Source organism: Aedes aegypti, chromosome 3 (genome assembly GCF_002204515.2).
Source record: "Aedes aegypti strain LVP_AGWG chromosome 3, AaegL5.0 Primary Assembly, whole genome shotgun sequence".
In the NCBI taxonomy this organism is placed as follows: domain Eukaryota; kingdom Metazoa; phylum Arthropoda; class Insecta; order Diptera; family Culicidae; genus Aedes; species Aedes aegypti.
In genome coordinates this window covers 208,097,595-208,112,843 of record NC_035109.1, presented here as the reverse complement: position 1 = coordinate 208,112,843, position 15,249 = coordinate 208,097,595, and the positions used below count along the sequence as shown (strand labels likewise).

At 36.8% G+C, this 15,249-nt stretch overlaps 1 protein-coding gene across 2 annotated transcripts in view; it reads right to left on the bottom strand.

Annotated features, from left to right (window-relative positions):
• Window positions 1-15,249, bottom strand: part of LOC5569646 (zwei Ig domain protein zig-8) — a 761,269-nt gene that overhangs the window by 34,988 nt on the left and 711,032 nt on the right. For both annotated transcript variants that reach the window (XM_001658620.2, XM_021854888.1), the window contains exon 7: window positions 2,638-2,849. In XM_001658620.2, the coding sequence (XP_001658670.2) occupies window positions 2,638-2,849 (212 nt within the window). The remainder of the gene's footprint in view (window positions 1-2,637; window positions 2,850-15,249) is intronic.

Genomic DNA, 15,249 nt, shown 5'->3' with positions numbered 1-15,249 from the left:
CAATATCAACACAACTCAATACAATACTTCGTTTACTAATATGAACAGTTAGGTACCTCTTTACAATATTAAATAATTATCTATTGACGTTTGGTTATGCTTGTAGATCCTGAGGACCATAAACATCTGCACAAATTAATACAATACACCGTTTACTCACATGCATGGTGAGGGGCCTTAGGAGTATTTGATCCTAATCTCACATCACACTGTGCCATTAGGGCGATTCAAATTTAAAAAATGTTTGAAAATCCAATCTCCCATATGCTTCTTACCATCCTTACCATAAAAACAGTGTTCTGTGAAATTTTCAGCTTTCTAGGTGGTAATTTTAAGGTGGCCCAAAGACAATGTAGGTTTATATGGATATTACTATAGCGAAATGTTGATAAATGTTCCAAACACGCTAGTACTGTAATTTAAACAGAAACTCATCATCCCATATTGAAAACTATTTCTTCAAACCTTAATGAAGGATGTTGCTGAAGAAACAAATCCCTTTTGAGCTAATTGTGTTTGGGATTTTTGTACATGTTTGCAGGGCTATAATCACATATTAGGCTAAATAATAGCAAACTAACTCATGAACATCTCTTCTGCTATCCATCTGATTGAATTTCTCTCTTCAGCAAAGTTCTTTATTATGGTTTGAAGAACGAATTTTTACTATGGGATAATATATTTTAACTTACATTACAGTACTAGCGTGCTTGGAACATTATTCAAAATTTCTATATAAACCAACATTGTATTTGGGCCACCTTTAAATCACCACCTAGAAAGCTGAAAATTTCACAGAATATTTTTTTATGGTAAGGATGATAAGGAACATATGGGAGATTGGATTTTAAAACATTTTGAAATTTTGAACCGCCCTACTGTGCCATATATAAACAACTATAAATAAACCATTGATCGCGCTTGTAGGTCCTAAGGCCTGTATTAGATTCGGTCCTTGGACAACGGAACAAATTATAACGATACTCAGTCAACTACTTTGTATAGATAAGAGCCTCAGTGCACATCGTACCTTCGTGCTCTGCGTACACAAATTCTCTCTGCTTGTACTCTTTGATTCAAGTGAGGAATCAAAGAATGCCACCTATCGTGTTCAGTTGTTCCGAATTTGCGGGATTTAGGCAGGAGATCTTGAACTCCATTAGGGGAATCAAGGTCTCCTTCCAAATCGCAAAGAAAGGAGACTGTCGCGTTTTGCCGGAAACTCTTAAGGATCGTGAACTTCTTCTGAAACATCTTGAAGAGAAGAAGCACAATTTTTTACTTATGACGACAAAACTGAACGTTTGTTCAAAGTTGTCTTGAAAGGCCTTTCAAGTGACTATAAGTCACCTGAAGAGATCGAAAATGGAATAAATGATTTACTTAGGTTTTCCCCAGTCCAAGTAATAATTATGAAAAAGAGAACCCAATCTGGCATTCTTCGGAATGGTCTTTCTCAAGAATATTATTTAGTTCACTTTAACAAAAGTGCTCTAAATAATATTAAAGCTTTAGAAAGAGCAAGACTTATGTTCGATTTCCTTGTGATGGGTCGTCAGAGCACTGCCCTTTTACGCCTACTTGCCCATGTTCTATGTTAACCTTATGGAGCGCGGGATAAATATGTGTAGAACGGAAGAGCACTAGTGAACCAAAAATTTACCTCCACCTCTTACGGACTTCGGCACTTGATAGACCAGTCACTGATTCAAACTAAATTATATATTCCAGCAAGTGTTTCGTTTTAGTATGCTACGTCCACCACCAGGGAATAATTAGGAAGATTGCAAGGTGCGCCTTTAAATTGGATGTCACCCTCCACTGAAATAGCTGACCCGTCATCTGTTTCTGCCCTATATTGGTTCGCAAGATCTTAGCTGAAGAGTTCTTTTTTAGAGTAGGATAGATTCATCACCAGAAACTATTCTGAGTAGTAGGTACGTAGCTCATTACCACCTTTACACTACTGCACCGGAAGTTATTCTCCACATAGAATTGCTGGGCTGGCTACGGCACTATATAATAAAAGTTTATCATTGGCGAAAATCATATAACACCTCTTAATATTTTTATTTTTGTACCTACACCAAACATAACCTTTCAACTGAAAGTAATGGTTTGAACTGTTTAGTATTTTTGCATCGTATTTAATGACCAGCTAAACATTTGTAGGTGTATTAAAAATGTGCATTTCAATTCATAAGGCTTCTAGAGCTTCGCTGCAACAGCTTTCATGTTGCAAAATGGAAATTTGCTATGCACCACACACAATGCATCCGTAATGCAGTAGTATAGTAGAGCACCCCACTCAAATCCAGCGGATGTAAGTGAAGGTTTTTGAATATTTATAGATTTTCGCTATTCATCTCCTTTCAATTCAGTCTTTACATGCAAACGGATTCCACGTTGAGTGCCCAAGAGAGAGAAAGCTCGGCGCAGTGAATCGGAAGAAATAAAATCGAACAAGGGCGTAAAAGTAGCGCCAAAATCTGTGTGCAATAAAGCGTGGCTTATAAACTTTTTAAAGGAATTTCGGCTTTGAACGGTGAATTTCGCTCGCTTTGAGAAGTAGCAAGCGACACATAAAACCGAGAACGATGATGGCTATAACTCTAGAAGAATAGGGGGCTCTCTTACAGTGCTGTGGATGTCACCATCGAGGTCCGGTGCACCGCGTTCCAGCTGCGTTTTCCAGCCTCGTCGGTTCTCGGTGAAAATCTGCTGGGTGCCGTGATACCAAATAATGTAGGATGGTGGCTCCAGGGCACCACGGACAACGCAACGCAGTATGACGGCACTCCCTGCCTTCACGTACCGGTCGGAATCTCCAATAAGCTCGGTTCTTGGCACTGCGAAAGAGAAGGGTAGAAGAGCAGACAAGAAGCAGAAAAAAAATGTAGTGTCAGATGGGAAATGAAAGAACGGTAAGAATTTCCTACAACTAGGCAACTGGCAATGCATCCGTGGCATGGGCAGGGCCGGTTCTGAAATATGATAAGGTTTTCAACAGAATTGTTGAAGCACAACTTTTGTGCATTGAATAACCTTCTGTTTTAGTGTCATAATTGGCAATCAGATCGACATTTCTTCAACGATTTTCTCTTAGGATATTCATGCAGAAACAATCAGATATATTTATAATTATTACAGTCAAAACTCGTAGTGAAGACATTGTTTTCTTTTTTTAATCCCTTGGAAACTATTTTAATGTTAGAACCATTATTACTCTCAAACGACTCTTTTCTATTACGATGTAATTATAACAAGGTTCGACTAAACATATAATTTAGAGATTTCAAAGTTTGTTGCAGATGTCTTGAATAAGAAGTTAATGTGTAGGGGAACATGGTCTAATTCGGACCTAGAGAAAAAAAAGCTGTTTGAAGGGACCATCATAGTAACCATGAAATTTAGTTTCTTGTATGGTTCCATGAGTCTATATCGAGTCATGGAACATCGACTCATGAAGGTTTCACTGTATATCGAGTAAAGGAAAATTGACTGTATTGTTCTCAGCACTCGTAAACTTTTTTTTTGTATCATATTGTCAAACTATTTTGGGATCTTGTTGTATCCAAAATAGGCTGGAGATGCTTTTTAAGTAGAAGTTTATTAATTCCTTCATTTTGTGGTGGTCTACCATATTTCTTAGACTTTTTCGAAGACTTTTTCTTGACCACACCAGAAACAAAGACATCATCGATCAATATTACAACTTCTGTGATTTTCTACCAAGCCGAAAAGACTTTCACGGGTGGAGCTCTTGGAATAGGCTGAGTGCTCGTTGAAAATCAAGAGGTCCATATTGGACCATATCAAAAGGTCCGGATTGGACCAACACACATTTTGTGATTTTCAAACTAGTTGAGCACAAACAGTGCATAGACATATCCAAACCATATGATCAGATGAAAGTTTAGGCCTGGGGGATTCGATTATAAAATAACACAGAAACATTGGAAATTTAGTGTCGCTTACAGAAGCTTGGAAATAATGCTAACCGATAGCACACTAAAGCATTTCAAAACAAGAAACTAATACAAAAATCAAACGAATTAACTGAATGGCGCCATATTTATAATGTTAGATCCCAGCCAGACAGTGGGTAGAAAAACGGTACGCACGATCTTTACAATTGTACCAGTATTGAGAAATGTTTGATGGTCCGAATTAGAACAGGGTCCGATTTGGACCAGGTTCCCCTATAATTAGGTAAACCTGCTATGTTAAAAAAATGGATTTTTTACGAATTTTGTGGTGTCGCATTGCGTTTGTCAACAAAATGAATGAAAACAATGAATGAATTGGAAATGTACAAGTTTTACAAGAAACGCAACGCATCGCATAAAGGCTTCGTACTGCGTGCCGAAATATGTCCGACTAAGGATGGAGGTACCTTGAAGGATTAGCCTGATATTATTGAAACATGGAAGATGCACTACGATGAACAAAGCTAACTTCAAGTGTGCTACAGTTAAAATATAATAAGGCAGCTACAGTTAAAAATAATAAGGCAGGTAAAATAGATGGAATTGGAGCGAAACTTATAAATATAGGCTCAGAAAAGATCCTCCTTCTTTTGTTACGTCCCAACTGGGACAGAGCATGCTTCTCAGCTTAATATTCTTATGAGTACTTCCACAGTTATTAACTGAGAGGCCAATTGGCCATGCTTGCGTTTTTAATTTCAATACCATTCTCACGTCGCGGCAAGCCACCGTATTTATAAATATTTTTTCAAAATGAAGATGCAATTAAACCCATATCATCTTACTCTCTCACTAAGTATCTATGTTTCTGGATGTGATAATTTGTAGACTTATGTGTGTAAGCTGACTTCATATGGCACTTTTTTACTCATATCGAGCCCATACGATTGTATGCGTAACTGTTATACAATCCGAATTTATTGAGCATTTGCTCTTTCTCCAACACGTAATATCTAATGTATTACAACACTTTAGACTTCTATGGTGAACCGAAAAGGTTACATGTGTAGAACATAAATGACAAACACAAATACTGATCAGACCTAAAAACAGTTGAGAGAAATTTCTAGGCCTGAAAAGGGGATTATTATAAAATAACGTCCGATCTTCAAACGAAATAGAAATCTTGTATGCATTCCACTTGTGTAAATGTAGATTTTATTTTTTTTGCTCGTGGAGATGAGAAATAGAAGAGATGTACATTGTTTTTCAATTCATTTTTGTGTACTTCTCGGAGAGTTTTCTCTTATACAATCCAAATAGTATTTTTTGGTTCGTAGCCATCCGTACTTCTTTCGATCGTTCTTTTGCAATCTAACCATACTCGAGTCTGGATCATCTGATTCTTCTGAACTCCAATAGTTCCATCGAAGTGAGTTTTTTTTTTCACCAGTTCGTTGGTCGAGTCATGGCTACTGCTCAGGATTCAAGTCTCGGCGATCATTTGATCTCCGATCCTGCAACACCTAATCAGCAGGAGGTAAGTCATTCCGGTAATGTAATTACCGATGTGATTAACTAGTGCCCTGAACGTGAGTGGTAAAAATAATGGAGGCCAACACGACGAAACTGAGGTGGCTTCTGTTGATTCGTTGTCTCTGAAAAAAAAATGCCTTCTTCACAGCAGTCATTCCGTTTCCAAGTGAAACTTAAAAACGGATTCTTTACGAGTGCGTTGAAGAATGATTTAATCAGGAATCTAAATGAGTACCTGTACTATTTGCCTCCGGATGCATTTTTACCCACTTTCGATGGTTATGGCCTAAGATACGGTAAAATTTGGTTTTCTCTGCACTTGGATAAATCAAACGTTAATGGATATTAATGACAAGGCGGCAAATGAATTTAATTCCTGCATTCCACCCTACGGTTTGAAACAAATCAAAATTTGTTTGAATATCTCTTGGAATGAAAAGGAGAATTCAACCACACATGACACTTTACGACGTCTCCATTTTCAAAACCCACAGTTTTTGATCAATCTTTGGAAGGTCAATACAGTCAAAACCAGCAATACAGAAAGCTGTTTGATTTTTGCAGTGCTAATGTTGACTCTATTGGTGGTGGTTTTGACGGCGGCAAACCGCGTGACGACTGAAAGGTTAAAGAAGAACCATTTTGCCAAATCGAAGACTGAGATGTCCTTGTATGCATGCTAAGAAGCTTGTCTTCTAGTGGGGAGAACATGGGTTCTTCTTGCTTATTTTTTTCTCTTTTCCTTTTTTCCATCCATTTCCCATCTTCCTTTCAATTTCCTTCTCGTCCTGATGATAAAAGCGAGGTACAAATCTCCCAAACGTACGGGTACGTGACTCCAGAGCCAAATAACTGATACCTGATACCTGAATACACAATCTGTTCATCGATTTCATGATCGCATACAAAACCATCTTAACGTAAGCAGCAAACCCGCCTATTCCGGGGCAAAAACCGCTGCCTGGAAGAAGTGGAATATGAAGCAATGGAGCAGCTGCATCGTTCACAAGAAACGCGAAATTTCTACGAGAAGCTTAACGCATCCCGAAAAGGCTTCGTGCCACGAACTGAAAAGTGTAGGGATAAGGATGGAAGCATCTTAACGGACGAACGTGAGTTGATTGAAAGGTGGAAGCAGCACTACGATGAACACCTGAATGGCACGGAGAACACAGGCGCAGAGGATAAGTGACTACGCCAGCACGGCGGATGATGCAAACCAACGTATCCCCACATTGAGGGAAGTTAAGGATGCCATCAGCCAGCTCAAGAACAACAAGGCAGCTGGTAAGGATGGTATTGGAGCTGAACTCATCAAAATGGTCTCGGAGAGGTTGGCTGCCTGTCTGCTCCGGCTGATTGTCAGAATTTGGGAAACCGAACAGCTGCCAGAGGAGTGGAAGCTAGGGGTTATGTGCCCCATCTACAAGAAGGGCGACAAACTGGAATGTGAAAACTATCGTGTGATCACTATCCTGAATGTCGCCTACAAAGTGCTATCCCAGATTATCTTTCGTCGCCTATCACCAACAGCAAATGAGTTTGTGGGAAGTTATCAAGCTGGTTTCATCAACGGCCGCTCGACAACGGACTAAATCTTTACTTTACTTCAAATCCTTCATAAATGCCGTGAATACCAAGTCGCAACGCATCACCTGTTCATCGATTTTAAAGCGGATTATGATAGCATCGACCACGAAGAGCTACGGAAAATCATGGACAAGAACAGCTTTCCCGGGAAGCTCTAAATACTAAGAGCAACGACAGGGTGATGGATTTTCGTGCCCGCTGTTTAACATCGCGCTAGAAGGTGTCATGTGGAGAGCCAGGTTCAATAACCGAGGTACGATTTTCACAAGATGCAGTCAATTTGTCTGCTTCGCGGATGATATGGATATTGTTTAGTTAAAAATTTAATGTATATTCATTGAAGTTTACATGATGTTGTAAGAATGCACGAATTTGATTTATTTTTACAGTAGACTTCAGTTTACACTACATTGGGTTTTAAACATTTTTTTCTGTGAAGGATTACCCTACTGAATTCGCGGTACAAAATTCTGTCACTTTGTCACCTTGCGAATTATCCTAGATAAATTCCGAGAGTATAACTTGCAAACTCGCCATCTGTTTATTGATTTCATGGAATTTCAAGATACGAGCTGTGACTGAGGACAATCTCTTCTATAAGTAACTATAAGCTATTTGTAAAAGTACATCGGTTCCGCAGGTAAATCTTTTTCAACCTCAGTTTCTACTGAAGCCAATGGCCCTCATAACAGGCCGACCCTGGCGCACGCTACCATATCCCTTGTCCTGTTTCCAGACTCCAGAAAGTGACTGCGCTTCGTTTTAATTCGCTTATGCACATTCTACACTTTATTCGTTCGTTTTTTTTGTGCTATCTGCTTTTGATGGCATATTTTATTATCTCAAGCCCCCGTGCTTCAGTCGGTCCCAAATTTAAATTAAAACATCTTGGTTAAATAGGACAGAAAATGAAATGTAAATTTTGCGGCTAGCGCAAAAACGGAAATCATTAGCTGCAATCTTAAGCTCATGCGGCAAGAAGTGAAAAAAAGAAAAGTTCCCGGTTGACTGTGCGGTCGTGGTGGTTTCTTCGGTTTGCTGTGAATGAACATTAATGAAGCGGGGGTCCTGGCATAAAAAGTTTCAAAACTAATTTTCGATTCCACAAGCCAACCAGGATGAGTGCAAGCAAATGACCACTGACCAAAGGTGTGCAATTGACCTCAATCCATTGATCATTATGAGAAGGGTTGAGTGCTGAAAAATGAGGATTGTTCAAGAGGTTACGTTAAATTGGAAATACAATATCAATGCGTGAAAGAAATATTAGTAGTATAAGCTCTTTTTGAAGCACTTCAAACTGATTTGATTCTTTCTGTTTATAATATGTGAGATAATAAGGGGTGGTGGAGACTTGCTAACCATCTCAACAACTTCTAAACTATGTATGAAAAAAGCAATACGTGTATTAATTACTTGGTACCTATTTTCAGGACTTATTACTAATCAACAGAAATTTGTTGCTTCTACACAATTCTTTGTTGTAAGGTAAAGATTTCTTAAAAAAAAAACTTATTCAAAAGACTTATTACTGGTAGATTTAAAAACTTATTAAACAATAAATTCAAAAGAAAAACAAAAGGAAAAAAATAAAGCTTCTCAATTCTTACACAATTGTTTTTTTCCATACAAAGACTAAAAAATGTGTCGTTTGTTATGAAATGAAAAGTTTCAACTAGTTAACCATTTCGCCTAAATGAGTCGAAATTCCTGAGATCAGCGATGCTGTTTTTGAAACTCTAATAGCGCAATCGAAAGACAATGAGTAATTCTTACTTTGTAGGTATTTCGACAATATTTTTTTTTTAATTTTTAATACATTTTAACTTAAAGTTGTGACATTTTACAAAAATACAAAAACATGTCAAATCAATGCGACAATGGAGTCGTAATCTTATATTCTTCCAAGAGCACTTAGCAGAAAAGTCTGAAAACTATGAGCAAAAACTATATAAATTTCAATCTCATTATTATTTGTTTATTGACGTTAACTCAATCCAGAATTTACCATCTTTACTTAAATATTTTAATAAATCTTTTAAAAACACCACCAAGTTTCAACGACCCAATAAAATACAGCTGCTTGTCTGATTCATCTCTCAAATGCATTCATTTCACCCTTCATATGCTGCTGAATTTCATCCCAAAAAATATCCCCATAAATATCGCTTAATACTACCTCCCGAGTAGATTTATTTAAGCAGATTACATATGGTACACAAAATCTCACCGTTTATCGCCAGGGCACACAGACACGCTCACTTACAAACTCAACCAGCCAGCCTCGGAGATTGAATGAGCATGAAGTGAGGCCTCATTCGTGAAAAGCGTGCCGAGCAAAACGACGAATGCGGAAAAGGACGTAACTTCAATAAATAAACGCCGAAACGAGCTGTGGATTAGCTGGCAGTTTAGAGCTGTTTGCACAGCGAAGATTAGGCTACAAGGTAATGGTCCTTTTTTTCTCGAAGCTATTTTGCAGCTTTTCCGGTAAATTTGAAAGCACACACATCACATGTCTGCACAAAAGCACAGAGTAACGCATCGTTAGCAAACGGTGATAGCTCTCTTCACTTTCAAAGGAATATAAACTCTGATAAGTAGCTTGTTAAACGGTTTCCGTTCAAGTTTGCTTCGCTTAGAACTCCCACGTGTTTGGAAACATGGTAACGATGGAAACTCAAACCAACAGAAATGAATACGGTATAAACTGTTTTATAGGTGCGCTCGTTAACTCAGTTAACGTAACTATTTCACAATTTTATATCTATACAAAAATATGCCTATTCGAATGCTGATTCTCACGGAACCTTGTCTTTTTGTGTGCTTCTTCGCAAAGCAAAACACGAGATTTGCTTATCGTGGGGTACACATCAACACTTGTCCGCGTACGATATTCTTTACTTACACGGACGACTAAGTCTCGAAATCAGTAGGAACGCTAAATTCAACCCACTTAAACTCGGCTGTCCTAAGCCCGATTTGCAAAATTTTGGCATCCGCAAAAGTTTATGGGGTTCAAGATTCATATGAAATTTTTGAAATTATTTTAGAATCGACTGTTTGATTTGTGTCACTAAAAACACCGGAGTAAGTCCTGAAAAAATCGTAATTTTTCTATTGTACGCACACAACTCAGTGGTTGAGAACCACTGCTAACCTTTAGCAGTGGTTCTCAACCTCCTTGAAGCAACTTATGAATTTCTCGTGGACCCCTGTAAAGGTACAGAGTGGAAAAAGAAGTGTGTATGAATTTTAATTTCAATGTTTATCCAGTTTTGTACATCTTGAATATTTATTTTGACATGGTGTTGATAAAATCTTACTTTATTAAGCTTTATTACAATTAAAACCTTTTTCCACATATTTGGATTTATATACAAAACATCGTTTTAAAATTTCTGCAATTGAAACAATATGTTACCACAATCTTCTAGGCTAACTAGAGAAAAGCAAAAAAAAAACAATTATGAAAAATTTTAGTGAAAAACTATATCTTATTTTAGTTAAAATATATGCTCCTAAAGAACGCGTATGCTAACTGAAGTGCTTTTCAAACGACGCATGTGGCTGAAAATAAAGGAAGAAAAATAAATATGTTATCTTACTGTTAATTCAAATCTTGTAGTTGCACAAAACTGGATGCATATTGAAATTAAGATTCTTGCAAACATTTTTTTCATACTTTTAATCGTTTTAATTACAGAAAATAGTATGTTTTTGATATCACAGTTCATTGAATAAGTTGGTTCGGATTTCCCCAATGTGCAATGGTGCGAAAACATTCAACATATTCAAGTATTTATGCTTAATATTGAGAAATGATCCACTTACCCCACTGATACACTTCCCCCACTGTACCTTAATTGAAACAAAATCAGTTATAATAACAAAGGCTATTTCAAATTTGATTCAATAGAATCCTAAAGCCATGTCCCAATTTTAGTGCCAAACGCTTAAGTTTAGGCCAAGAACACATATTTACTAAATTTTTTAATGTTTTCCGGTAGTTTCAAGTCCAAAAAACATTTTTTATGTTTATTTTAGATTTTGTAACACCCCTTGGCTTAAACTTATTTTGGGTGTATTTTGTTTTCCGTGTCCCTTTTGAAATGTCAGATAGGAACAACCCCAGTATTAAAACTAAAAGCCCTGTGGTGTTTTGGTCAACTAAGCGAACGTCAAACATGATTTCAAGTGTCAAGGTTCATTTTTGGACCCAATTTTTAAATAAAAGTTTAAATATGATATAGCCGTTATTTGAGCGGGAAAAATTGCTAAAGTAGTTGCAGTAACATTCTCTTTCGTGTTATCGAATAAAAACAAGATTTCATTAAACATTTTAGGACCCTATTTAAAACATAATTATACCGCGATTGTATAAAATGCAATAAATTGTTCATAAAAAAAATTGTTATAATTCAGTTATGGAAAAATACAAAATAAGTTATGTATTTGTTTGATTTGAAACATAATGAGTTACATTTTTGTTCAAATTATCACAAATTTTGTTTCATTTTTGTTAAGTGTGTAAGAAGTTTTGTTATATTTTTTGTTATTTTAACTACTAACCAGCCAACATTATATCAGATTTTGTTATACAATACGCGTTAACTGTATAACAAAATCTGTTACATCTCTGTTGAAATCCACTGTTTGGGATGTGTTCGGCTGAAGACGGAATTGGCCAAAAGTAAAGTGAGATGGTGGTTCAGGATACGTTCAAAAAACTACGATGTACAAAACTGCGTAGAACACAGAAAAAAATAAATTTTCAACTGTTAATTGAAATGTATTGTTATAACCCATACCTTGTATGATTTTAAAACATTCTAATATATAAGGTTAACAAGCTTGCAGAAAACTGATGATGGTTTTCTGTTGAGAGAACTTAAGTTTTTTTTCTAAAAAAATGGTAAATAATACAGAAAACATGCACTTTTTTATGTACTTTAATATTGATTGCAAAGACTAATAAATTTTATTAATATAAACCATCTTTGTGTTCAGGTAAAACAAATGTGCTGAATATTGTTGATGGCAAAATCGTGTATGATACAGAAATAACTTAGATTTCTTGTGCAATTTGATAATTGTCTTAATGACCTGCCAATTTAATGATTTAAAATTTTCTCATAGTGATAAATATAGATATGCAGAACATGTTTGATAATTTACAAAGAATAACAACATTTTCCAAAATTTTTAATAATACAGGAAAAAAAGGTTTATAACTACAACATAACTTATCATAATTTCCCATATGTTTTGTGATAATCAAATATTTGCATGTTTGTAGTTTACTCGTATGCAGAACGCTGTTGATTTTTATTTAAATAACTACAATAATTTCACGAAATATAAAATACTACTGAAAAAGTACACCTTTCTACAGTTTTTTGATATTTATCGCGATGACTCTTCGATTGCGGAACATTGTTAATGGCTGTTTGTTCCAAAAACTACAATATTTTCACAAAATCATGATTCTTCTTTTTGGTATTACGTCACAAAATCATGAATAACACAGAAAACAACTTAACATTGTTGGAGACCACTCGCTGCAAAAACTGCATTTTTTCACAAAAATATGTATAACACATGTGTAAAACTTCTTCTGCAAGGGCACCAGTTCTTTCAGCAAGGCAATAATAATAACACATTGCTATAAAGCTAAATTTAATTGTTAATTATAAATATTCGTTTGTTTCGCTTATAGAATAGAATTGATTCTATGCACTCAGACTTTACTTTTAAGCATCTCTTCTTCTCTTCTACTACTTTTAAGCATATTGTTTATGAATTCGCAGCTATCAACTATAACAAAGTAAAGCCGAAAACACCGAAGTTTGACAAACATATATGAAGACTAAGTCAGACAGATGTCAGGGGTTGCAAAAGCATTCTCACGTAACAATATCTTTCAAACTTTAACTTGATATCAGGGCGCAAGGGGAGTCATTGTAATAATCAATCAGAGTAATACAATTAAATCACTCTTATTCTTAAGCTTTTCCTGCATTATTCACAGTCATTAGCAAAAAACTGCAGTGCTTTGAAAAAATTATAGAAAATGTTCTTTTAATCTATATTTTTTCATATTTTTCTTCTTCTTGACATTAACGTCCCCACTGGAATAAAGTTGGCTACTCGGTGTAGTACTCTAAGAGCACTTCCACAGTTATTAACTGAGAGCTTTTTTTATCAATGTTGCCATTTACGCATTCGTATATCGTGTGGCAGGTACGATGATACTCTATTCCCAGGGAAGTCAAGGAAATTTCCATTACGAAAAGATCCTGGCCCGACCGGGAATCGAACCCAGACACCTTCAGCATGACTTTGCCTTGTAACCGCAGAATCTAACTACTCGACTGAGGAAGGCCCCTACTTTAATATTAGAAACTTTAAAATCATAAAGCTAATAGGTCTTCAAGTCATATCTTAAATTGTAGCAGCAATCTTATATTTTCTGTATTGATGTTGTAAATATTGCGAAAATAAAAAACAGCCACAAACAATGTTAAGAGTAAGGGCAGCCGAAATATTCTGTTCTGACTGATTCTAAGACTAAGTCCCCTGTGCATATCAGCATGTGGCTAATATTAAAAAAAAAAATCAAAACTAGGAGTTCGTGAGCCGTTCTAAGAAGAAATACCATAGAATAAGAAACATTAATGCTTGAGCCAAACATGTGCCAAGATGTGGAGCAATTTTAGTTGCTATGACAAATCTATGACAAAAGGTCGAAGGACAAAAGGTCGAATGACAAAAGGTCGAATGACAGAAGGTCGAATGGACAAAAGGTCGAAGGGACAAAAGGTCGAAGGGACAAAAGGTCGAATGGACAAAAGGTCGAATGGACAAAAGGTCGAAGGGACAAAAGGTCGAATGGACAAAATGTCGAATGGACAAAAGGTCGAATGGACAAAAGGTCGAATGGAAAAAAGGTCGAATGGAAAAAGGTCGAATGGACAACAATTTAGGAAGAACAAAAAGCTATACTCTTTAGATAAAAAAGCAAGTTATCACAAGCGCTACAGCTAAAATAGACACGAAGAAAACGCGCATATTTTCAGAAAGACTATACTGAGGGAGGTTCAATTTCAGCTGGTCAACGATCTTTTCGGGGTGAAAATTTGTTAGACTTTTCAGGCCGTAGTACATCCAGAGTTACTGTGTACGTGCTGTAGCCTTATCTGCAAGAGCCACATTCCTTTCATGCTCACCCGTGCACTGTACATGTTGAGACCTATGTTGGTGTTCCTCGCTTTTTTTAGGGTAATTTATCAATGCGTCTCATGCGCTTCGTCACATGCGTTGTTCAAAAACAGCACAATAATTGATGTGAAGACAAAATTTTAAAACGAGAATCGAAATTGTAGCTTCCGGATCGCGCGTCTTCGACCGTACCATGTAGACCATCTAGACACCTGTATAATAAGGTAAAAATAGCTGTAGAGACTCATCGTTACTGAGCAGTTGTTTTACTACTTGGATACCGATGGCGAGCGTAGCACCGAGCAGCGCGCTTTCAGCCTAGCGCGCGCTATCAGAATATTTGTGAACCTAGCGCAGCACACTACGATTCTGATGCGTTGAAAGGCAATTTGGTTGGAGACTCGTTAGTTTATTTATGTTCTCCTGGTAATTATGTAACTCTAAGTGCATCGAGGTGCATGCCACTCGATGTGCTATGTGTTGGGATGCCGAGTGCTGGAATGCAGTAATTGCGGTTGTCATTCAGATTATACTGGAATAGGTACTATTATGGCGTGCCGCCATGAGTTGACTGCAGAGCAGAGGGTTCACTCTGCGGAGGCTGGTTACCTGTAACAATGTTCAAGACGGCTAGGAGAAGCAGTTTGCCTTGGATTTTTCTTCTGCATATGTTAAAGTGTTGCATCGGTTCGGGTTGCAGATCATCTCCTAATAAAAAGCATGATGTACAAATGCAAAAATGATCAAATTATCAGAAAAGCTCTCAGTAAATGCTAGTGTAGCTGAGAAGCAGACTCTACCCTAGTTGGGACCTAATTCCAGAAAGAGGATGATTATTTTTCCCTGATGCTAATTTAAATCAGTCGAAACCAACAGTCAGGTAAAGCTCTAATGCATAGCCCTAAAACAGCAAAACTTCAAAAGAAGGAAAATCCTTTGTTAGAAGTGCAATTGAAATGCTTATACACTCTGT